The sequence below is a fragment of the Panthera uncia genome, assembly GCF_023721935.1.
Source record: "Panthera uncia isolate 11264 chromosome A3 unlocalized genomic scaffold, Puncia_PCG_1.0 HiC_scaffold_11, whole genome shotgun sequence".
Classification (NCBI taxonomy): Eukaryota; Metazoa; Chordata; class Mammalia; order Carnivora; family Felidae; genus Panthera; species Panthera uncia.
The window spans coordinates 45,302,946-45,328,311 of record NW_026057578.1 but is presented as its reverse complement, the minus strand read 5'-3'; the positions used below and the strand labels follow the sequence as shown (position 1 = coordinate 45,328,311).

At 40.7% G+C, this 25,366-nt stretch overlaps 1 protein-coding gene across 1 annotated transcript in view; it reads right to left on the bottom strand.

The window, feature by feature from the left end:
- Nucleotides 1–25,366, bottom strand: part of KIZ (kizuna centrosomal protein) — a 143,640-nt gene that overhangs the window by 39,715 nt on the left and 78,559 nt on the right. The window contains exon 7 of the mRNA XM_049650105.1: nt 2,323–2,443. Coding sequence (XP_049506062.1) covers nt 2,323–2,443 — 121 coding nt within the window. The remainder of the gene's footprint in view (nt 1–2,322; nt 2,444–25,366) is intronic.

The window sequence follows — 25,366 nt, the reverse complement described above, 5'->3', positions numbered from 1 at the left end:
TTATAAAATAGTACTAAATAAAATGGACAATAAAACCTGAGAAAATCTTGCTTAAGAACTACATTTATCAACAGATATGGAATGGACCTGTTTTTCCTTAAGAATATTGTTCTTTATTTACTGAGTCCCACAAAATGCAGTAAAATGCAAATGTGTGTGGGAAGGATACATACAAGGTTATCTGTGAAAAGGGAAATGGGATCCATGAAAGGCACATGGGGGCTGTGTCTATATCTGCAATAATTTATTTCAGAAGAGGAAAGGGGGGAGGAAGCAGGTAAGAGGAGAAAGAGGAGGGGTAGGGCGATGGGGTAGGGGAGGCAGAAGGTGAGGTTTGAAACAAATATGGTGCAATGGTAACAACATCCATGAACTTGGGCAGGCATGGGATTGTTGAGATCATTATATCATTCTATGTGCATATTTTGAAATGCTTAAAGTCTCTCTCCTCTCTTTTTTAAAGAGGCGAGGAGTGGGGGGAGGTGCTTGGTAAGGGCTGAAGGTGCTCTGAAAGGCTTGTGGGGGCAATGGCAGAAGCTCTGGACCACAGTAACACAGACATGTGACTTTGGTGCAGAGGGGGCAAGGCTTGCCTCCAGGAGGGACACATGTCGAATCCTTGAACTTTGAACATGATAAACATAAAAACTTAAAAGGATCAAAGCCAGAAAACCCTACATTACAAAGATGAGAAAATATACTTTGAGACAAAACACATTGACAAGACAATAAATTTAGAGGAAGTGCCACCTCTCTCAATAGACGGCCTTCTAGGGAACAAGGAAGACTACAATGGGCACACTTTAGACCTGGGCTTCTGGGTCCTCCCTAGTGCTCCTCTAGGGGATCTACTCCATCGCTTTCCTCTTTCTGCTCAGCATCTTCACACTCACCCTCGGGTGCCTCCTTGTCTTTCTGGTCAGAACCATTGTAGGGGTCCCTCCTCTGCCTTCTCAGTCCAAATCCAAGGGGGTACAATTCCCTAAGGCACTGCAGAAATCTTATTACAGCCCTGCTCAAAAAGCTCTCAGGGCTTTCCAGGGTCTAGTAAAGCAAACACAAACTCCCTACTTGTGCTGGATGGTCACTGCACACAGGGCCCAGCACTACTTTGGACCTTCTCGCCCACCACCCCTGGCCTGAAGCCTGCCTTTCAGCCAGGAGGACCAGAGCTTGGCTCTACTTCCTGGGTCTGTTCTTTGGCTCCTAACAGCCCTTCCCTGTCACCCCTGCCCCTCCCTGCCTGATGCAACCCCCTGCAATCTTAGCCTGTCAAAATTCTGTCTTTCTCTCTTTTTTAAAGTTTATTTATTTATTTTGAGAGAGAGAGAGAGAAAGAGAGAGAGCACAAGCAAGGGAGGAACAGAGAGAGAATCCCAAGCAGGCTTGGTGCTGCCAGGGCAGAGCCTGACTCGGGGATCCATCTCACAAACCATGAGATCATGACCTGAAATCAAGAGTCAGACACTTAACTGACTGAGCCCCATTCTGTCTCTCTTTTAAGGGTCACCTCAATACTTCTCTACTCCCTCCACTGTAAAGTCTGCCTCACTTGTTCTCCAGATGGCTTGGCTCCTTTTACTGGAGGCCCATATTCTCTGATATTTTCTTATTACACACATCCTATTATGCCATTTCCCAGAAGGAAATGTTACATTTTATTTATCTCTTTCCCTTCAATGGATCTGGGCTGGTACCTTTATACAGAAATGGATTGGTACATATTTGCTGAATTAACATGTATGATTGCTCAGTATTTTTTGTTATTTATTTTTTAGAGAGAGAGAGTGTGTGAATTGGGAGAGGGGCAGAGAGAGAGAGAGAGAGAGAGAGAGAGAGAGAGAATGAATCTTAAGCAGGCTCCACATTCAGTGGTGAGCCTGATTTAGGGCTCAATCTTCCAAGCACAATCTCTCAATCGCAAGATTATGACCTGAGCTGAAATCAAGAGTCAGACACTCAACCAACTGAGCCACCTGAGCAACGGGTGCCCCAGACTGTATTTTTAAAGTATAGAGTGGGGAAAGAAAACCAGAATGCTACAAGATGCTTCTAAGTTACTTGGAAAATGTTGTGGTCATTATGCTCAGTTAGGTTACCTCCAGGATCTGAATGTAGGAAGTTGGGATTCCTACACAAAACTCTGCACAAAAGGCCTGAGATCAGAAAGTGTCAACAAACAAACCACAAAACCTCACTTATTACATAACATTTTTTTCCAAATATTTTAACCATGTTTAAGAAGGTGACTTATTTCCTCAAATGAATCATTTGTATAATCTTGAAACTTCATTTTTTTTTTTTTAAATAAAAATTACTAACCCTTGTCATCTGGTTCACTTTTTTGACTGGGAAAACTTCAGATGGCTTAACTACTACTTCTCTGATAGAATTATCATGTTCTTTCAAGGTGGCAACATGCTGACCTGGTGCTTGTTCAGATCTATAAAACAGAAACAGGAGACACATTAGACATTGGCAGTATTGTGTGACTAAATGAGATTCCTTCATTTTTAAAGGCCCCATAATCAAGCTAGTGAAGGATTATTTATTCAGAAAAGTCAGGAACCTAATATATTCTAGACTAAGGTAATTTTCAGAGTTCAGGTATGTTTTTTAAAAATTTATTTTGGTTATGATTTCATTGTTAAATGAGCATTCTCAACTTTGACCACATACTGGAACCACCTGGGGAACTTTGCAAAATCTAGGTGCCTGGTGCCATCACTAAAGGATCTAGTCAAACTGGGCTTGGGTGTGGCCTGGCCATTGGGATTTTTTTAAAGGCCCTCAGAGTGGTTCTAATATATAGTAGCCATGGTTTCAAATCATGGGATAGATAGTCCAGCTCCTCTTACGTGTGGTTAAGAGAAACCCATCACATTTCTTTCTGAACAATAATTTATCCTTGTTATACTCTCACTAAGGTCTACTTGTAATTAAAAAGCATTGAGATAATATTAGTAAAGAGTTAAAAAGTGAGCATGTATTATACGTGCAGACTCTGGCATGTAGTACATCTCTAGGGTAGGAGATGTACGAGATGAGCCTGGAACATCTGGGCATCACAAAGTAAGGAAACTCTTAGAGGCTACTGAGTCATGTTAAAAGGCCTCAGAAGCTCCCCTGAAGGGGATCCCACTGGCCCAAGATGAAACAATTTGAGCACCAACAACAATAATGACTGCAATGGACTGAAACACAGCAAATATATGAAAATCATGAGTTCATTTAAAAAATAAATAATAAAAAAATACTTAAGTTTTAAAAATAATAAAAACCTTTGGATTCAGCCTTGCGAAGCAAGTACATCTTGTCACATGCTACATGGATGAATCTTAAGGACATTATGCTAAGTTAAATAAACTAGTCATAAAAAGGCAAATACTGTATAATTTGACTTAATGTAAGCCATCTAAAATGGTCAAATTCACAGAAATAGTGATCATAATGGTGCTTGCCAGGGGTTTGGGGGGAAGGAGAAATGGAGAGTTGATTAATGGGTATAGAGTTTCAGTTCTGTAAGACGAAAAAGTTCTGGGGATCTGTTGCACAACAGTATGAATGTACTTCATGCTACTGCACACTTACTTAAAAATGGTTAAAATGGTAACTTTTGTGGTGTGTTTTACCACAATTAAAAAGATAAACCAACCAACAAACAAACCTTTGGAGGCTGGTAAGGCAACTACTCATTCTGAAAATTGGTAAGTAAAGGGACAGTATCATTTATCCTGCCTTTGTGGTAAAAAAATGCATTTCAGGGTTACCAAGTAGTTGATGGGCAAAGTTCTTCCAACTAATAAATGCAAAACAAATGAATAAATTAGAAAAGCCACCATTTCTAAGTCCAGATTAATGAATGCATCTAAGAGATGATTATAATTTTGTGAAAATTGTGTAACAGTAAACGCTGTACTAAAGGTATCAGTGTGCCAACACTCGAACCAATGGATCAGTCCTAGCAACACTACCAGTGGGACGACCAGCCATCGTGTGCTGCCTGCAGAGGTGTACCAGAAGTACTAGCGCCACTTATGATGTCGTCTTGCCAAAATAACTGGCCTGGAACATAATCTTGTATTTGTATCAAGCTACCAGTTTATGGGTAATATCACTTGGATCCTAATTCAAACAAATCAAATGTAAAAAGACTGAATCAAAGACTGAGACCATCAAGGCCAACTGGCAAAAAACAGGTATTAGATAAGGAATCTAATTAAACAGTAATGTATTAAATGCTTATAGATTAAAGAGATAAGCATTTGTATTTGTAAATGAAATGTTTTGTCTGTTTTAAATGACTCAGGAAAAAAATGTGGGGAAGGAAAAGAGATAACACAAGTCTAAAAAAATGTTGACAATTGGTGGATCGGGATGATGAATGCATGAAATTTCATTATGTTGTTATATTTGCTTTTGCGAATTTTTGTTTCAAAGTAAAAAGTTAAAAAAAACAGTGCATTAATATCTGTGACTTGATTGGAAATGCATAAAAATAAATGACTCAGATTGATGGATAGATGGAAGGATGGAAAGACAGACATAAAACGTCAGTGCAATAAAACGTCAGTGGTAGATATGGGTGGTGGGCGTATGGATGCTCATTGTACCATTCCCTTTATTTTTCTGCATGTTTGGAAATTTTCAAAATAAAATGTTTGGGGGGAAAAGTAAGTCTATATACAATTCAGAACCTTCTTTAATGCATCTCAATTGTTATAATCTTTGCTTCACCTAACCAAGACTTGCATAAAGTGGGATGTGTCATGGGGATCCCTGAACTTCTTTAAAAACTTCCTAGAATGATTCTAAAGTTTCTGGCTCGTCTGGTAGAAAGGTCCTTCAGCAAGTTGAATTTCTTAGTTTCTACCAGACTTCACTGAAGTCATAATGCCACCCAATTCCTTTGTTCTGATTCTATATAAATGAAGGAACATCCATTTACATTTGGTTTCACAACAGATTTCACTACTGGGAAAATGCACTCACAGGGCATGAGCAAATTCTAGTCTATTCAACTGTTGTATTTCTTATAATGAGTAAATCAATTGTGTTTCTGGTCTGAAAGCATGTTTAGCTAAATTGAATTAAACTTGAAAACAGGTTGATTTTGGATGAATTAAATTAATTAAATTAGTTGGGATGGATTGAATGAACAGAGACCAATCTCTCTGGTGATTGATACACATGACTTCTGTAGAGGCAAAGCCAAGGCAAGACTCTGGCTACTAATACCCCCACCAACCATAACCATCCCTTGGGTCCTGGGATGAAGAACTTGCTAAGGTTTCCTATAATTATTATACATACTTCACAAAAGGACAAAACCATTAATTGACTTGCAGGGGGTCAAACAGCAAAATGAGCTCCTGAAGGAGGTACAGCATCAAGAATTTGTGACTTTGGAACAGCTAAGTCAAAAATCAAAGCACAAAACCAGGCTTTTCTGCAGATTTATTTCAGGATAGATTGGGCAAGGAGTCCAAGAGTCATGGCTGCCTTTGTATGAAGTGTTGCCCATGGTTCTACATGAATACACCATATCAGAAGATCTGCAAAGTGGTACAAAGGACTTAAAAAAGTTTTTTTTTTAATTTTTCCACCTTGATTGGAAAATTTATAACATCAGTGCCACACAGAAAGAAAAACAAAATTTGGTGTCAGATAAATTATATACTCCTCTAATTAAAATTTTAAATTATTTATTTACTTTTGATAGAGGAGAGAGAGAAAAGAGAGAGAGAGAGAGAGGGAGAACGTGACCAGGGGAGGGGCAGAGAGAGAGAGAAGCATAAAGGGAGAGCCTGAAGCAGGCTCTGTGCTGTCAGCACAAAGCCCAATGTGGGGCTCGAACTCACAAACTGTGAGATCATGACCTGAGCCAAAGTTGGACACTTAACTGACTGAGCCACCCAGGCGCCCCAATATACTCCTCTAATTAAAAATATAACAAAAGAAGAGACTTTAATTAACTTCATATATTTGGACTGGCTTCCAATCAGAAAATTGCAATTAAAACAAATGTACCAGTTCTTCCTAACCACAACTGATTTATAACAGATTGGTAATTTGACCAAAAGTTTTAAATGGAGACAAATTAATAAACAGCCTGAATTTTGTTATGAATACAGGCAGAATAAAATAAAGAGGCTTTTGCATACTGTAACCCAAACAATATAAAGCTGACTCAATTTTTCAGCATGATTTTGAGAGTACAATTGGGCAATTGTATTTGAGAGTAGCCAGTAAAAGAGACAACTAATTAGTTGCGCCTGGAAAAAAGTATAAAGTAATAGGTAGTCTCATTATGGTTTTTGTATAAGATAAAACTACTTATTTAGTAACCATTTTCATTTTAAAATATGTTTTCCTAAAGGCAACAATGAACAGAACTTTTTATCAAGTACCCCAAATGACATGAATCAAATTGTAATAACTCATCATTGTCTAAAATAGTGACTTGATACTCTACCTAATAGGAAGCCTTTCTTTCAAATGAAGGACTTTGAACACTTAATCCTTGATATAGCAAAAATCAATAATGATGATAAGAATCATTTTGTTCTTTTTTCCTTTAAGATGCTTCATTTTATGAGCAGGAATTTGAAGGTCTTCACACTATCTTTTAGAGTATGCTATGAGGCAGGTGTCCCATTCTACACATGAGATTAGAGAGACAGATGTCGATTGCCATGGTTTGGTCAGGGGCACAAACAGGAATTCGGACACACCGAACATGGCTCTACTGAATGGGCTTTAAGGAGTTCATAACCTGTTAGAGGCTTCCCACTCTGTCTGGCTTACACTTCTATGACATCAGAGTCATTAGCAATTGAAGAACAAAAGCACATAATTCTTTCCAAATCTGTGTTTCTGGAATGGTTTATCAAATTGACTAGTCTGATCCAGGGGAGATCACCAAGCATACAGGAATATTTCACTTAGGGGAGTAGCCAGCAATAACTACTGATGTTGAGGGGTGCAGGGGGTGGCTGGAGCAAGGAAGGCAGTGGGGAGCTGGATGCCACGGTTAAAACCATTAGAAGGAATACGTATTTAAAGACTTGACTACTTGTCTCTCACAGGTCATATAAACACTTGGCACTTTTTCTGAAGCTAGAGAGTGAAGCAGTGACAATCTGAACGCATTAAACACTACTATCCCCAGTCACAGTACATGGAACAATTCTAATTGTAACAGAACATAACACTGACATTAGTAACCATTCCTGACTTCTTTATCTGGCTTTAAAAATGATTGTGGTAACCAGTCTTGAAGGCTCCAGATATTAATTTTAAAATTTGTGTTGGTCATAAAGAAGGCTCATTTCTTAGGAAAGGCTGATTTATACATAACTGTAGGTCAATAGTAATGTAAAATGCAACCTTTCATGATGGAAATCAATGCTTTATCATGCATGTTGAGAAACTATAACAAACATCAGTCTAGTAGATGTAGATATTATATCTTCTCACCCACAATCATACTTTGGCAGCCTAGGTTAAGAGAGTCAAACAATGAATCATTTAGTGTAACAAGTCAGTTTGCACAGAGAATTATAAATGCATATATGCTTCCTATGCCACACGTCACACTATGGTTTATGCCAAATAGTATATCAACAGACATAAAAGGCAGTGAGAAAGAAACAGGGGCCCAGGGAAAGAGCCTCACGACACATAAGCACTGAATGACCTATAGAGCACAGAAAGACTCCTCCCAGCCAGCTTCTTCCACCACCTTGTAAAGGAGTATTTTAAGACTGCTGTTTTTTTTTTATTTCACATGATAAATATATGCCAGAGGATTTTCTTGTATTTTCTTGCCTTTATTGCTTCAGGCTGAAAAGCTATTGAATAGGAAGGTCATTTCCAACATTTTCCATAACTTGGGGATCACTAGTGGAGATGTAGAAGTTGATGTAAATATACTCAGGACTCGTGAAGCTCATCTTGTGGTCTGCGAAATGGAACCATTCGCTTGGCCAAGTTTTCTTGTGACAAGGCCCTTTTAGAGACCATTATTTATTTGACTTCTCACGCCTTAATGGGATCCAATACACACTAGACTTAGGCTGAACTCTACTCTAAAAACTTGTGAACATAAAACAGCCTACAGGGCACATTAAAGATAGAGAATGATATTGGAGGTAAGATAACCAGACCCCAGAAGCCCCTCCCAGGCTCTCAGCCAAACAAGGTCCTTGCAGATGGACTTTCACAGACACCCTTCTGCTGACCACGCCTGAGTAATCATCTGTTCTCAACTAGTAAATGGCAGGATATATTTTACTAAGAGGAAATAGAGTCAACCCCCAAAATACAAATCAAAGTTAGAACACAGGCAACATTTACGCCACATGAATTAGGAACCCACCAGATAACAGTACTGGATAAACCATTACACACATTACACATTTGTAATTCTATGAACTCAATAAGCAGCCCAATGCCACAAAACTTCTGAGGCCATGAAAAGAAACCCAACTGCCTAAAGGGCGGGTAGAGGGTATGGAATTGGTTTCTAATTGACTTAGGAAAAGTGTACAAGAGTCATGGTTCATATGTGCTGACTACCTTGCAAATAATTAACTCTCCCTCTCTCTCTCTCTCATCCCAGAATTGTGGCCATTTAAGGGATATTTCTGAAATGGTGGCTCTCAAACTTGAGGGAGCAGAGTTCCCTTAAGGGCTCATTAAAACACAGGTGGCTGCACCCACCTCCAGATTCCTGATTTAGTGGGTCCTGGGTGAGGCCTGAGAACGCATGTTTCTAACAAGCTCCTAGGTCTTGTTGATGGTCCAGTGACCCATACCTACAGATTGGAGACCGGTATCACTAGCACGACCTTGGAAATTAAGGAGTGCTTCCCTCCAGGTGGTGGTTATACTGGATGGTATCCTGGGTTGCTCTCGGGTATACGAGTATGCCAAAGGCTACCTGTGCTCCCTCCCCCCTTCCAAAGTAAACCCTTAAAACATTGCTATGATCAGGGATTGAGTGTATATATCCAATTAACAGAAACAAATACATTTACAAAGTAGTAAATGATACAGTTTGTAAGAAAAGGCTAAATTGACAATTATAAGTGACTACCCCAGGGGAGACTGTGTGAGTTCTTCTGTGACCCTTTACATTTGGAAGTGTCTGGGAGCAAGAACAGCCATCCCACCCAGCAGTGATTAATACTTGACTTGCTTTTCATCACTGCCACCCCCAGGTAAGAGTCCTGGGGGCTGGTGAAGGACAGCTGCTCTGCAGGCTTCAAGGTCTCCTTTCAGAATGTCACTGTGATTATAGAGCCTATAAAACAAAACAGGTGCTGCATGAGATGTTTATTTAAGCACAGACGGCCCGCTTCTAGAATCTATAGTGGTTTTCGTGGTTTATTGAAATATATCTGTAATATAATCTAGACATAAAAATGCACCAACTAGACTGTCTCTCGACAAAAATGTAAAATGGGGCAGTTTGGGAAAACTTGTTTGTGTGCATGTGGCAGTTTTAAATCCATCAGAGGAAGCAACTTTTAACCCTTTGAAGACTTTAATGTTTTCAATCTACAGCTGTGCAATCTCATGCCACATTGCACCTGACTGATAGGAATGCTAGATAATCTTAACAGCGGAAAAGGCTAATTTTATATTGTCAATCATAAAAAAGTTAGAGCCCCACAACTCATGTGAAATTTACTTAAATTGTCACTGCTAAGAAATTGAAAACTGTTGGCTAGAGTATAGGTTATATCCTCCATTCCTGAATAATAAAAAAAAATGACTATTATTTCTTCATTTGGATCTCACTACAATAACATTTTCTTTGTAAGAACAGGAAGGCAAGGGAAGAGGGATTTAGCCTTCATTGTCTACTTCCAGGTAGAGGGGAGGAGTGGCAGAGGCTAACAACTTGGCCACTGTTTCTAGTTAGGTCTGTCATGGTACCAATAGCCTCCAAAGAGATTGGCTAGCAACTTGCCTTAAAAAAAGGTGTCTGTTTGGGGGAAAGCATGATTCTAAAAAGCTATTGGGGAGGATATCAAAAAACAAAACAGTATTTCTACATTAAAAAAGATCACAGTTGGGAATGTTTGATACATGCCCCCAAATGAAAATGAAGCAATTCCTAAGGCAATGGGTTAACAGCAAAGTATTATTAATTTGTAATTAGTTCTATAGTTGGTTAAGTCACTAGATCCATTTGATGGCCATGTGCCTGATATCATGGGGATAAAAGAGATGTGATCTGTCCTACTTGAGGGTGAGAAAAAACTGTGGGCATAGTACCCTCCCTACCGCTACCCCCCCCCCCCCCCCCACCCCCCCCTTACTCTGATACAGGCTTTTACCCTGGGCAGGAAATAAAAATGGATCCCTGGATTCAAAACCTGTTCCGGGCTCTGGGCCACACTGTCAGTGCCCCAGCTCCTTGCCAAGTCCTGACCTGTTGTCTAGACTCTGAGTTTGGAGTCTTAGTCCCTGTGGGCCAGACCCTGGGTTGGGCCCTTCACTTATGAGCTCTGCTGCCCAAAACCTTCCAGACTCCTGGCCTATGTCACTTACAGTACCTAAGAATACTTTTTTCTTGGGTAAAATCTGTGTACTAATTCTTCCTGGAAGACTTTATCTTACTGCCACTCAATTCACACAACAATACTTGCCCTTAAGAAGAGGAAGATAAGCCCATCAGTGGTGAGCCAATTTTAGAGATGTAAAGGGGAGCTCAGGATGAGGAGGCAGACCATCAGGAATGATGAGGAAGACCTTTTGCCAGCGATCATTAAGACAGAAGGGGAGATAAGACTGCAAGCTCAGGAGCAGGTGATAGGAAATGCCAGGTAAGGGGGGGTGTGGGTGCCAGTAAGGAGACAAGTTTGGCCAGGTAGGGATTGCTGTTGGTGGTGATAAGCTAGTATGGGTGACTGGTGAACAACACGGGGGTTACGGGCACCGAACGCCCATGCAGTCAAAAATCCATACATAACTTTTGACTGCCCCCAAACTTAACTACTAATAGCCTTCTGTTGACCTGAAGCATTACTGATAACATGGTTAACACATATTTTGTATGTTATATGTATTCTATACTGTATTCTTACAGTAAAGCTAGAGAAAATAAAATATCATTAAGAAAATCATAAGGAAGAGAAAATACATTTACAATACCATATTTAGTGACAAAACAAAAAACAAAAAACACGTATACGTGGACCTGTGCCATTCAAACCTGTTGTTCAAGGGGCAACTGTAATGGGAAATAAAATTCGATATAAAACTCTGGTGAGAAAATAGCAACAAATCTTTCAGATGTCCACGCAATGGCTGGTTTCCTAAAAGCAGTGTTTTTGAGAGGGTTAGCCTGGCGGCCATATGCTAATGCTACTGGTGAGGCCCCAGGAGCCAGGAGACTAAGCTCATGCTCTAGGAGCCAGCAGGGGGAAAGCAGTGGTGGGTGAGGCAGAGGAGGGAGGGATCACCCACAGTGGGGGCTGGTGGGGCAGTCGTGGAAGGCTGGGGCCCGTGCTTCCTGCAAAGGGCCAGCCACTCACAGCTCCCACTGTGAAATGGGGGTCTCAGTGATGCTGATCTTCCTAGTGTTCAAGAGAAGCTAGAAATCTACAATTGCAAAGTTTATTTTTATTTGCCATGTTCTAAGTTTACAAATGTGGCAGTTAACTCAAAAGAAGGTTAAATACTATGCTGCACAGAGCCTGCCTGTGGGTTTGGGGTCTCCAGTTCGACTGCCTTTAATTTGATTTTCAGAACCAGGTGGTGCACCCTGAACAAGGACCATGGCTTGGATGTTTCTATATCACCTCTAAAATGTTCCCACGGGTAGTGGAAGTTAGCAGACACTCACTAATGCTGGGGTACCAACGTAGGGTGTGGGCAGGGTGTTGCTATGAGAACAGCCTCCCTCCAGGGGAAGAGTGTTTTATCTTTGCCATTCTTAGGAGTGGTGATAAGAGAAAGCAGACAGTTTTTTGTTACTGTTTATCAAATTCTCTAGAGAAAGCGCATCCCTCGTTGCCTGTGTTTGCATCTCTGTCCCCATTGAGCACGGTGTGCCAGTGTTCAGTAACACCTGATTGTCCAGTCACATAACCTTTGTTCTTTTCCAAATGTGAGCCTCCTGTAGACTAGCTTATCTCACACCAGTCTAGATGCTTCTCTGACCATCTCATTCATCGGGCTCTTTCTTATCCCTGATTTCCTTTAGCACTCACCATACAGACGGCATCCTTAGTTACACTGAACAGTCCCCTAGTTATGTCCTTTCTGCTTAGCCTTCTCAACAAAACCAAAAGCTTGTTGAGAACAGCAATTGGACTTGTGAATTGTTATGTTTTAAGTTTCATGTAGCACTCAGCATGACACTGAAGACACACTTAACAGCAATATGTGTTGAATGGCAGGCCAAGATTTAAACCCAGATTAGAGAAATTCATGACACACCTATTTCTACAGTTTTTACATAGTTGTTCTACCAGTCCAGTACTTCCAGGGCTGGGCAACAAGTGATCAATGAGATGGATAATTACTATCTGCACAGAGCTTACAACTACTCTAGATGAACTCAAGTTTCTCTGGCTGAAAGAAGAGTTGGTATGTGCTGGGGATTTCTAATAGGTATTCCCCCACATGGTACCTGGCTCTAGTTTGCAAAATATCCATCAGTCCTTTGCTAAAAATAACTCTATTCAAGAATTCAAACACTATGGAACTAAAGATTAAAGACTATGTGTTATGGAAACACTGACTAACTATATTGGAATTCAGGACTCAACTTCTTTTGTGTCTTCTATTTGTATTCCTACCAAAATGATTCCTGCTGGAGGGGCATTGGTCCAGTGAGGCCAGGTCCAGTCTTGCCTGGGGAATGTGTGGACTGGCCTGGCCTCAACACACGGGGCCAGTTTGTTCTTTGTGAAGTCCAGCAGGTGGACAAATCTGCTGGTTGACAGGGAATTGTTAGACACACAAATGGAACCTTTAAGAGGTGTATTTTATTTTACCCAGCAATGGTTAAAGCATACAATACATAAAATTTTGGGAGGGCCTAATTTAAAATAATTCTTCCTAGTTTCATTTTCATCTTTTACTCACATCTTTCATCTTTTACTGAATTTTGGAGGTAATTTGAAAGAAAACAACCCCATTCTAGGCTAATGTGAACACTCAGTATATGTATTTTAAAGTGAGGAAGAGAGAAAAGTGCTATGCTTTTTTCTTTCAGTATTGTGACCTGAGAATTACTTTTGACAAGACAAAAACATAAAAATAGAAACAAACCCTGTATGAGGGTTACAGAAAGTAAATGATTCCTTAACGCTGCCAGGTAACTCTCACCCATTCCTGTAGGTGTTACCTTTTCAGGGACTTCGAATTTAAGCATTTCAGCTGCAGCACTACAGGCTCAACTTTCAGGTTTTATTTTCTCTAGGGAACAACAGTCTCAAAATAGTATGGGAATCACTGATGGTAAATGGTAATGAGTTGGCTTACAAAATTTTTAATGCTGAAGGATTGTAAAGCACCAGGGCTGGTCACAGAGCAAAGTTTTAGTGAAGGAAATCTGTATTTCAAAATAAGCAAAATGAAAAGGCATCATTCGAAGAGGTGGTCCACAAGCTGGGAGCTTGCAATTTAGGAATAACCCATACACAGAAAGGTGGGAAAGGAGCAATACATAGGACCTTTGTTTCCAATTCCAGTGCCTGCAGCAACCCTGGCTGGAAAACTCAACTTGCTCCTCTTCATCGGTTTGACCTAAACATAAGAAGGCTTTGATCTTTAAGCTAACAGCACATGTTCGGGACAGAAAAGATTACTTTTTAAAACCATCATTTTATCTAGTTCTGGTTCTGGTTTTTTACACTTTATTCCCATGGACATTTGTTGATTACAATTAACATTTAAAATCCTAAGAAGCATGAGGATTCTTTAGTTTAAATAGAACAGAGTGCATTCATGTACCAAACATTCAGACCACAATTGCTACAAAATATAACTAACGAACCAAAGCCGGCTGTTGTCAGTCAAAACCGGAGACGTTAATTCAATTTGTGGAGCTTACTGGTCATCCTGAGGCAATTTAGCACCTTCACCAATAAGAGAAAACCTCCAGTGACCTCCCACCCATAGGTATACAAATACAACAGAGAACCAGAGAGGTCTCTAGAAGCTCTACCTCCATAAAGATGCAAATTAAGATTTAAACAGTGTAACAATTGGCCAGAGCTAATCCTTTTACAGAGGTGTAAATGGCTATTGAGAACTGAATTCCGGGCTGCTAGCTTTTGTTAAGTATCATTACAGACAAATTTCATCAGAGAGTAATGCCAAGCCACCAACTCTGAGGACTATGGATAAAATAGTTTCATAAATCCAGTGCAATTTGTTTGTTTTGATACCAAATTTCCTGACCATAAATCCAAACAAACGTGTAAATATAAACCACATCAAGAATTAGTGCCCTGGGAAAATAAACTGGAAGCTACTATCTCAAGCCTGACACCCGATGGCTGGAACAGCTGTATGTGCGGCCACAGTGAAGTTTGTATATGGGGTTTTGTTTGCCACACAAAACAGTTGTAGAAAGGACAAACACATACATAGTTAAACAGTATTTTTCTTTTAACGGGCTGTCTTACAAAACCTATGTTTTGGTGGCTACCTCGGTCCCCATTGTGCAGCCCCCTGGGTGGTCCCTTCCAGGGGGCCACTTGAAGGGAGCACAATGACAAAAAGGAGGAAGGAGGGGACTGCGACACAAAGGCCAACAGAGCAGGGCGGGCTGCGCAGGCTAAGGACCAGGGGTCAGCAAACAACGCTCCTTCTCTTTACCCAGGAAACAAGGGCTCCTTATCTTTACCTGGAAACAGTGTGATTAAGCTGACAGCTTGAATTATGGGTTACATTTTGTAGGGTACTGTCCGTCTGTGTTAAGGTCCCCTCCATTGTATCAGAGGCTGCACAAGCAAAACCCTTGCCTTTTCCCCCACTTTGGCCTCAAAACAGACCTCATCACTCTGTAATTTTCAGAACTGCTCTCTCTCCCAGGCCACCTTTTTTTTTTTTTTTTTTTTTAATTTTAAGTTCCTGAACGAGACACTGGACAGCCTGAGAGAATTTGTAGTAGGTGTTTTCTTCACCCTTAAACAGAGATAAGCAGCCTGAACTTATAAAGAGATTTTAGTAGCCCAGAATCATTAGTTCCAGCTGCAGACATCCTTTGTGAAATGTGTAAGGGTTCCAGTCTGTTTTCTCCTTGATAATCTATGGATCCCCTACTTAACACTTTGGTTGATAAAAACCCTTGCAAGGAGGGTGAAGACCAGAAACATTTACTCTTGCTCCCTGGGTTTCCTTTCAGTCAGCGCTGACATGTTAGCAGAGGGGTGTTGTCATTAGGGCTGCACTCCCCCAGTCTCAGGCACACACAACAGATTTATGGAGCCATTCACTTAATTACACCTGGCTTCAAATATCTGCTGCAAAAGAGAACACGGTAAACGTCCTACCACCATACACCTTATGCCTTTCAAAAATGGAATACAATCAGGATCTTCATTTTGGAAAAGTTTAAAAAATATTATGAACATAATAAATTTCTGCTTATTAGACATTATCATAATCATTTCTACAATTAAGCTCTAGGGAGTGCTTTTGGTAAAAGGGCATCTGATATTGTCAGGGTAGTTCCATCTTTGTTGGGAGTTCATGACTGATGGAGGACCATAAAACAAAATCAAACTTTTGCTGTGCTGTTACCTGTCTGCCTCTGCATGTGTGTGTGTGCATGTGTAAGAAGGGAAGCATGGAGCCTCAGACTGGGCTGACAAGGGTTACAGCACGGGAGGGGATCCAGAGAGAAGGGAAACCAGAGGATACAATAGTGTGGTGGGTGGGCTTAAGGAGGGCTCTTGCCACATCCAGACCCCATAATAAGTTAGTATGCCAGTTCGGTGGGATAGGTGAGTCTCCTTGGAGGCCAATAACTGATGAATGGGAATGAGGTCCAGTGCAGTCACCCTCACTGAGGGGGAGCTCAGATAAGTAGACCAGTTCCCTCTCTGGATTCTGACTCCATGTTCTGGGTCCACCACCATGAAGACAATAAGATGGAAGTGGCAGCTCCCTGGGAGGACACTGCCAAAAAGAACACTTGGCTGTTGACATTTGCCTTCTGCTATGCCAGGATGGTAGAAGTCAAATGCAGGACTGCTGAAAAGACTGCTGGTTTGCTGCTGGCCCTTCACAGGTCATTGCTCTATTACAACGAAGAAGCTGAATCAACTTATTACTTAAATGTGCATTCACCTAAGAGGCTGCTCAGAAGAAGCTAAAGACGAAAAGAGAAAACAAGAAACAAGAAAGTGGGAGATACTAAATCATCAGTACGAATTAATAAATGGATTAACTGTGGAGGAAAGGCAGGCAGGATGCAAACAAGAAAATGAAAGCTAACAGCTCTGCCCTCCCACATAGACCTTGGGAGCCAGGTGATAAGGCTTCTTTCCTTTGGGTCAGAGTTCAGGGGATGTCCGACAAGCAAATCCCTGATTCCTGCTAAGTATACTTTTCAAAACAGTGGGAACCAATTCCAAGTGTGCTCATTATTACACATGTAATAGTGCTTCCAAACTACCAGGTGCAGTGCATGTCCTTGTAAATACATAACACAGCTCATCAGTAAGGACATAGGATGCATGACTCAATACCAGAAATTCAGGGATTTGATTGCCCAGGAAAGTAGTGCTTTCCAATGTTTAAGGTGGCAGAACACCTGGAATTCACAGAACTTTTTTTTTCAAAATTGCATGAAATATTGATATATTTCATTTCATCATATAAAATAGAAACATTTTTATAAGCAATGACTATATGTATGCAATATAAAAATCAAACCACAGGTACATATATGCATGATTAAAAAATCAATCTGTCAAAGCTAACAAGATCAGCTGCTCCACATTTTGTTATTATTCATCTGCTGCTCTCATGCATTTTATCTTGAAGTAGGCAGGCAGTAGCAGGTACCAAAGTTTTAGTAAAATGATTTTGAGAAAGTTCTCAAAATCACAAAGATTCATTGTCCTACAAACTTGGGAAAGATCATTATACTCAACTGCAGAATAATTCTACTGAAATACATGTGAGAATCACTGCCAAAAAAAACCCCCAAAAAATGAAACCACATTATTTTAAACAGCAGATTCAAACACATTTCCTGTCCATCAAAATAACAAGCAGATTAAAATAAATTTACACTGACAAAGGAAAATAGGAAAAAAAGACAACTAGTTCAAAGCCATAAAAGACAGGGGATCCAGAACTGCTCCTCACATCTGGGGCACTGGGGTGACTTGGTCGGTTAAGCATTTGGCTCTTGATTTTGGCTCAGGTCACTATCTCACGGTTCGTGAGATTGAGCTGTGTTGGGCTCTGCACTGACAGCACAAAGCCTGCTTGGGATTCTCTCTCTCCCTCTCTAAATAAATAAGTAAACATTAAAAAAAAAAAAAAAGAATTGCTCCTCACATCTCTCTTACAGGCAACAGTGCAATAGTTGGAAACTAGGACTCAAATGGTAAGATTAAATATAAAAGTACAAGCAAATATATCAAAGTCTCGGTTTTTGCTTAACTTTTGAGTTTTTCCTTGTCTCACCTGCTTGTCCTGTCTGCACACACTCCCTGCAAAAGCCCTCACTGAAGGGAAGGTTTCCCACTCAGCTCTCAGGCTCAAATGTTCTTTTTCAAATCCCACCTTAAGATGCATTTGGGTTTTCCAGAAGGCTATCACTAACAGCTCCAAGACTGTTCTTTAAAGGTGAGAAATATAAGTTAAAGAGACTAAAAGGAAAGATGAGCCATAAGGAAGTGAAGGAGGAGGAATAAAATAGGCAGCAAAATGGGGAAGTGAAGCCAGAGATGAAGTGTTGAGGTTTGCCACCCAGCAACCTGTGACATTTCAGTTTTGCTCTAAAGAACTACCACTCCCCCATCCCAACCACCCCCCACCATGGATGGGGCTCAGGGTGAAGTCTGGGGTCCAGGTGCAAGCTAGTGGAGCTCTCCCCTTGCTACAGTGACTGAGGAAGGGCTAGGAACAGGATGGGATCAGAGCCAAAGAAAGACTTTGGCTCAGCACTCCAGGACAAAGGCCACCAGGATGCTGGGGCTGAGAACTGAGCCAACTCAGGGGAAATGGAGCCAAGAAAAAGAGAGGAGTCAGAGCCCAGTGGCATCATCTGAGCCTTGGATGAAGCCACGCTGCAGACTATCTACCACAGGACTTCTTGCCACATGCCAATAGAGTTCCCTCTGACTTAAAGCTGTTTAAAATAAGTAAATACAACAGAAATAGTAATGGACACAAAGAGTAAAGAAATTTTAAAAGAGGTGAAAAGGCAAAAATTTTCAGTAATTCCTTGCTTTTGCCTCAGTTTTATTTTTATTATAAGCATGCTAAGCATTTGATTATAAAATAGAAAATACTTTCTAAGGATATTTAGCACACATGTCCAAAAAACTGGCCATTAAAAGCATCACCGTTACAGGAAGCTTTCCAAGGCTGTCAGTGAAAGCTATGAAACCAGCCATATAATCAAAGGTGCCCTTGCCTCCACAGGGCAAACACCACAGAGCTACAAGACATGTTTTTTAACCTTTGGAATTCAGAAGATTAAAAAAAAAAAAGCCCACAACAGCTTTACTGACATATAATTTATATAACATAAAATTTGCTCATTTAAAGTATATATTCAATGGTTTTTATTAACAGACTCATAGTTGTGTAATCTCCCACAATCTAATTTTAGAATATTTCCAAAAGATAGTTTTGAGGGCTTGTTTTTAGCTTAACTATTTTCTGATTATAAAAGCAATACTTATTCATTATTAAAAAAGCCCAAGTGCTATCTTGGACACACCTCCTTTGGCTGTTTCTGCATCCACAAAGTCTTCTTTTGACCAAGTGTAGCAGCACTGTGGCTGCCTATTCACTGCCCAGATCCTTACTTCCCTTTCACAGAACCTCAATTTTGTTTAGGAATCAACCTTCCTCTCGAGTAACTCCAATTCAGGACTAGATCACAATTAGTCTAAGCCAGGGGTAACCAAATCCAGCCACGGCCTTCTTTTGTACAAGCCTGGAGCTAAGATTTAAAAGAGGAAGAAGGAGGGAAAGGCGATGGGGGTGGGAAGAGGAAAACAAAGCCTAAAATATTTACTACCTGGTTCCTCCCACTATAGGCTTCTTTCATCTCAGCCAGTTATAATAAGCCTTGCCAGTGATTGACTTAGGAATGGGCCTGTGACTGAATTTAGGTGATGAGATGTTAGAGGAAGTCTACTGAAGGCTTTCCCTGCTTCTAATAAAGAGAATGGAGAAGAGCAAATGTCTATCTTTGGTGTCTCTTTACCTTTGTGGTATCTAGATGAAGTTCTTGGCACTTGCATTCGTCAGCTTTTACTGCTATAACAAAATGCCACAGATTGGGTGCCTTAAATAGCATATTCATTTTTCACAGTTTTGGAGGCTAGGAAGTCCAAGATCAAGGTGCAAGTTGATTTGGTTCCTTGGTGAAGACCCTCTTCCTGGCTTATAGACAGCCACCTTCTTGCTGTGTACTCACTTGGCAGAGGGAGAAAGAGAGCTGTCTCAAGTTACTTCTTAAAAGGGCACCAATCCCATTATGAGGGCCCCAGCCTCAATGACCTCATCCAACCCTAAACACCTCTTAAAGCCCCCATCTCCAAATACCATCACATTGGGGTCTAGGGCTTCGACATGAGTTTTGAGGGGGCACAATTTAGTCTATAATAGCATTCTGCTGCCATCTTGCTCCTGGCCATAGGATAAGGCCAGTACTAAGGCTGACAGCAACAAAATGGAAAGGGTCTGGGTCTCTGATGACAGAAGTGAAGGGTGGCATTAACCAATCTCAGGGCCTGCTTTATTCCTGGACTTCCAGAAATAAGAAATAACAAATATATTTATTATTGAAAGGAGTTTGAAACAGTGTTCCTGTTATTTGTAGCCAAGAGCAACCTGATATATCAAGATAATTTATAGTTGAATGTTCAACAAGGCCAAAACACTAACTTTGAAAAACAACAAACTCTTACAGATGGCTTTTCAGTAATTCAGATTCATATTTCACTGAAAAAAATTTAAGGAGGTATCTTAAAATGACAATCCTGTTCCTGTCACCCTGGCCCCCACCATATCTCCTCTTATTTTTATAAATATGAGCAATAGAAGGATCCTTGCTCTTGGTGTGCTTGGCACTGGAGAGATAAAGAAAGACTCTTGTGGCTCCTGAAGTGGTGCTATATGCTGCCACATGAGCCACCCTTTCAGTTGGAGTCACCAACAGTCTCCTAGACATGGGCTGTGGTGGCTCTTCTCTAGGATTGCCCTCCTGCAATCTGGAATGGCTGATCTCCTTCAACTAGCCAACCAGTCATCATGGATGGTCTGGTTATCCACTGCTGTGTAACAAGTTAATCCAAATTCAGTGGTGTTATTCAACTTGCACTATGCTCATGGTTTTTGTGGGTCAGTAATTAGCAGGTGGCTTGTCTGCTCCATAATGTCTGGGGCCTCAGCTTGAACATCTAGGGGTGGCCTGGAATTCAAGGGACTGTAACTGTTTGGGAGCTTGTGCACTCACACCTGCATCCTAGGCTGGGATGGCTTCAGGCTTGGCAGGACCTACTGATGGCCAGGCCTATACATGGCCTCTCCCTGAGGCCCGTTTGCTATTAGCCCCATTTTCTTGAAAACCTAGCCATGTTCCAGTCTTTCCTACCTTGTTTGGGTCTTAAACAACCAGGGCCTGACTGTCAGAGTTTCCTCTCCCAACATCTGAAACCATGGTAAACTTGTCCCACTCAGAATAAACTACTTACAGATCTCAAATTTGTGTTGAAGGAGGTTTAGTTTTGCTACACACTGAGCAGGATTTGGTCCGTTGTTCCCTCCCTGGCAGAGGTGTAGGTCTGCTACCTTCTCCCACTAGCCTCCCTCATCTCTCCCTCCTCTACCATCTCCCTCCCCTCCCTTTCCAACTCTTGTTTGGCTCCCAGAAAGCTGGGGCAGGGCACCTTCACATGCCATTGGGAGACTGCCCTTAATGTTGTGATTTACCCAAATATCAAATGGTAAAAAGAATTCTAGGAAAATAGTGTCAGCGTACTTTTTTTTTTTAATCTCTCAGAATTCCCCTAATAAAATAAAAAATAAAGACAACAACTAGTAGAGCAAACCAAAAACTCACAAGTAATATCTACCAAAAAATTAGGTGACAGAACACAAGGCAGTGTGACCAACTCAAGAGCAACCCAACCCATTACATCTGCAACTGTACAAAAGGAAGTGGAGGGAAAGCAAAGAGACACAGGATGTTCCCCAGAACACAAAAACCTCCCCTCCACATCAGCAGGTGGTACTCACCAGAAGGACAGCAGCCCATCTGGAAGGGGGTCTGCAGGCCCATTTCAAGGGTGAGAACAGAGGGGCTTGTGGCAGGGACAGGAGCGGCCCTGCGGTCTGGGACCTCACTGTTCTCAGTGCTTTTTCAGCAGAGAGTTCAGCCCTGAGAAGAAACTGCTGGAAGTGACCTCTAAGTTGAACTGAACTGAGGCAATAAGAAAGACTCTTTCCACTTAATGTGGATGAGGGGAAAGAAGCAAGAGATCCAAGAAAGCTAGAAGCCACACTTAGAAACATTATGGGAGAACCACAGAAGAGGGAGCTCTGGAGCCATGAAAGCAGGAAAGCCAGCCTGGTCCACCTGCCCTTCCAGAGTGCGGGAGAAGGCATCTCATTGGAAGGCAGTCCCAGAGGTGATTCTCGTCCCCTTATCAGTAAAATGCAGGTAATGACACCTCTACTACATAGGACCATTGTCATAAATGAGATAATGTGTATAAAGTGACTGGCACAGCATCTGCTATGTAGCAAGCACTCAAAGATAATAGAAATTATCACTATTATAAATATTAGCATATCAAGTTTATATGACAACCTTAAGCCTAACCCTAACAAAGTATTAAAGATTTTGGGTAGGTCAGGTGAAGTGTGGTAAAACTCCACTGTTCCACTCCAGGGGACACCTCCCGAGTTGTCCGCCCCTGGACTTGGTGCGTCTCTCCCCACATCAGTACTGGATATGGAACTACCTGATTCTGCCTCAAGCCTTCCCTTTCCTGGGCTGTATGCTGCCCCTGTTCCACATGCTCACACATCCTTGCTTCAGACAGACCCTACAGCTGATTAGTCTATGACCTTCCTTGAAGGTAACTTTTCAACCCTGATTACAGGCATGCCTCAGAGATACTGTGGGTGTGGTACTAGACCACCGTGATAAAGCAAGTATCACAATAAGGCAAGTCAAATGAATATTTTTGTTTTCCAGTGCATATCAAAGTTATGTCTACACTATACTGTAGTCTGTTAAGTGTGCAATAGCTTATGTCTAAAAAGACAATGTAAATACTTTAATTTTAAAATATGGCTAAAAAAATGCTAACCAGCATCTGAGCTTTCAGTGAGTCATAATCATTTTGCTGGTGGAGGGTCTTGCCTTTATGGCTGCTGAGTGATCAGGGTGGGAGTTGCTGAAGGCTGGGGTGGTTGTGGCAATTTCTTAAAGCAATGAAGTTTGATGCATCAATTTACTCTTCCTTTCACAAATGATTTCTCTATAGCAGGTGGTGCTCTTTGATAGCATTTTACCCACAGTAGAACTTCTCTTATGATTGGAGTCAATCTTTTCAAAACCTGCTGCTGATTTATCAACTAAGTTCATGTATTCTAAATCCTCTGTTGTCATTTCAACAATCTTCACAGCTTCTTCACCAGGAGTAGATTCCACTTCAAGAAAACACTCTTTGCTCATCTATAAGAAGCAACTCCTCATCCATTCAAGTTTGATCATGAGATTGCAGCAATTCAGCCACATCTTTAGGCTCCACTTCTGATTCTATTTCTCTTGCTGTTTCCACCACATCTGTAGTCACTTCCCACTGAAGTCTTGAACCTTCAACTTGTTAAAAAATGCAGAATATGTGAGGCTCAATAAAGTGAAGCACAATAAAACAAGGTATGTGTCTTTTTTCTGGAAAGTATCCCTTTTTAAGGAAAACTTCTGGTCACACCCATTTGGATTATGACTTCCTGGTTGAACTCTCCAAGTTCTGGGGCTTTGCTGGTGACCTTATATATTGATGTTAAGTACAAACTATACTTACAGTGAGTGCACCATACCCAACACTTTTCAAGGGTAAAGTAAAACAAAATGCCCATTTTGTCATGATTCTGATTATTTGGTGCTAGAAAAGAAATTTACCAAATTACCAACAGTCAGAAATAAGAGACACAGAAGCCAAGTTCATTTCTAACTTAAAAAAAAAAATGTTGGCCATTCCTGTTTTACTTCATGTATGTCCCTGGATCTTGACTTCTAGAACCATCATATCAGGTTATCATCAACTAATAAAGATTCAAATTATAACATATGCCAGCCACTGTACAGGTGCTTTAGCTGAAAGAAATGAATCTGATGAAGGTGGAAATGAGAACGAGAAGTCAAGTTCAATTAGTCAATTTCAATACTGGCCACAAAGAGATACAAGATGACAATTACAAGAGGTCATGGCTTTGCCATTCCTCCTGTGATTTCACATGTCTAGAGCAGGGAGACAGCAAGAGAACATTCCAAACCAAACAAATGTGTTCCCGATTTGTTTCTTGTGATCATCTCTAGTTAAAGAAATGGAATTAGCATTAGCCTGACAGGAGAAACAAAAGGAAGGAAACAGGTTCATATTCTGGATGATTTTTCGTAAATGGGTGTAAACCATAACAACATTTTGAAATAGCATATTCTACAGGTCAGCAGACAGTCATGAGTTTGGAAGGCTTTCCAGTAACTACACATACGAAAACAAGAAAGTATTGTGTGCAAACTACAGAGACAGACTGTTGAAAGACTTGAGAGGGTTCATACAGGCAAGAAAGATAAAATGGAAAGGAAGAAAACCTTCCAAGTAACAGATTTAAAGGGGGAAAGGCAAACCAAATTAGGAAGGCTTTGGCCAAAGCTATGCATTTCATAATTAAAACTCAAAGGGGCCAAATGATATCTGGTTTCCTTGGTCTTCAGAAAGGAAGCAGCAGTTAATGGAAGTGATGATGAGGGAGAAGCGTGGGAGGGGGACAAAGAGCAGGCTTTGGGTACCAAAACCATTTCTGGACAGGGAGGGGCTACCAGGGGTGTTCACTCTGTGATAATCAATCAAGCTGTATACTTATGATTTGTTCACTTTTCTATGTGTATGCTATACCGCAATAATAAAATTTATTTTTAAAAGTGCATATGACAAAGACTTCAGGTTCTCCTAATGGCATCCTAGGTAATGCAGGTGAAACCTTGCACTAAGAACAACAACATATATTTGAAAAATCTCCTTGACAGCATTAGACAGATAAGGTAATGAAGGACTACAGGATCAAATGTAAAAAAAAAAAAAAAGAAAGAAAAGAAAAAAAGAAAATTCAGTGAAATGAGCTTAGTATGTGCGGCAACTTTTCTTTGAAGGGCATGTGTAAATTCCAGAACAGGAAGCTGAGAATCTGAGATGCTAAGTAGAGCTTTGGACAAACCCACAGAGTTGGAGAATAAAAACCGACATTGGGTCTACTAAAGAAGGGAGCCCTAATAAATCACCCACACTTTGAACTGGAACCTCAAAGGGCTACTTTCTATAGATAAGAGTGAAATAGAATAGTCTGGTCATCAAAGGGACTAAAGTCTGGCTCCAAACCATCAAAATCCTCACACCTGGATGAAAGAATCCAGGATTGCTTCTGCCCCAGACACATGCCAAAAGCATATGTAAATCCTCTCCAGAGGAAGAGAACTTCCTAGGTCTCAAATCACTTCAAAAATGCTTCTATACAATATCCATTCAAAAATTACCAGAGATTTGAAAAAAACAAGACAGTGATTAAGAAACCAAAGAAAATAGACCTTCAAGGAATAAATGGAGATATAGTGTCTAAGGTACTTATATTGCCCAGGAAGAATGTAAATTAATTAATTAACAACAGATTTTTGAAAGGTCTGAAACTTATAGATCAAAAGTTAGTGAACTCGCAGGTTAAAACTATGTAATTAATAAGCTTGAGCTAATAAAAGTAAGGAAACAGGTTCATATTGTGGATGATTTTTCATAAATGGGTGTAAACCATAACAACATTATGCGAACTGGGAGGGGCAGAGGGAAGGGAAGAAAGAGAGAAAGAGAGAGAGAGAGAGAGAGAGAGAGAGAGAGAGAGAGAGAGAGAGAGA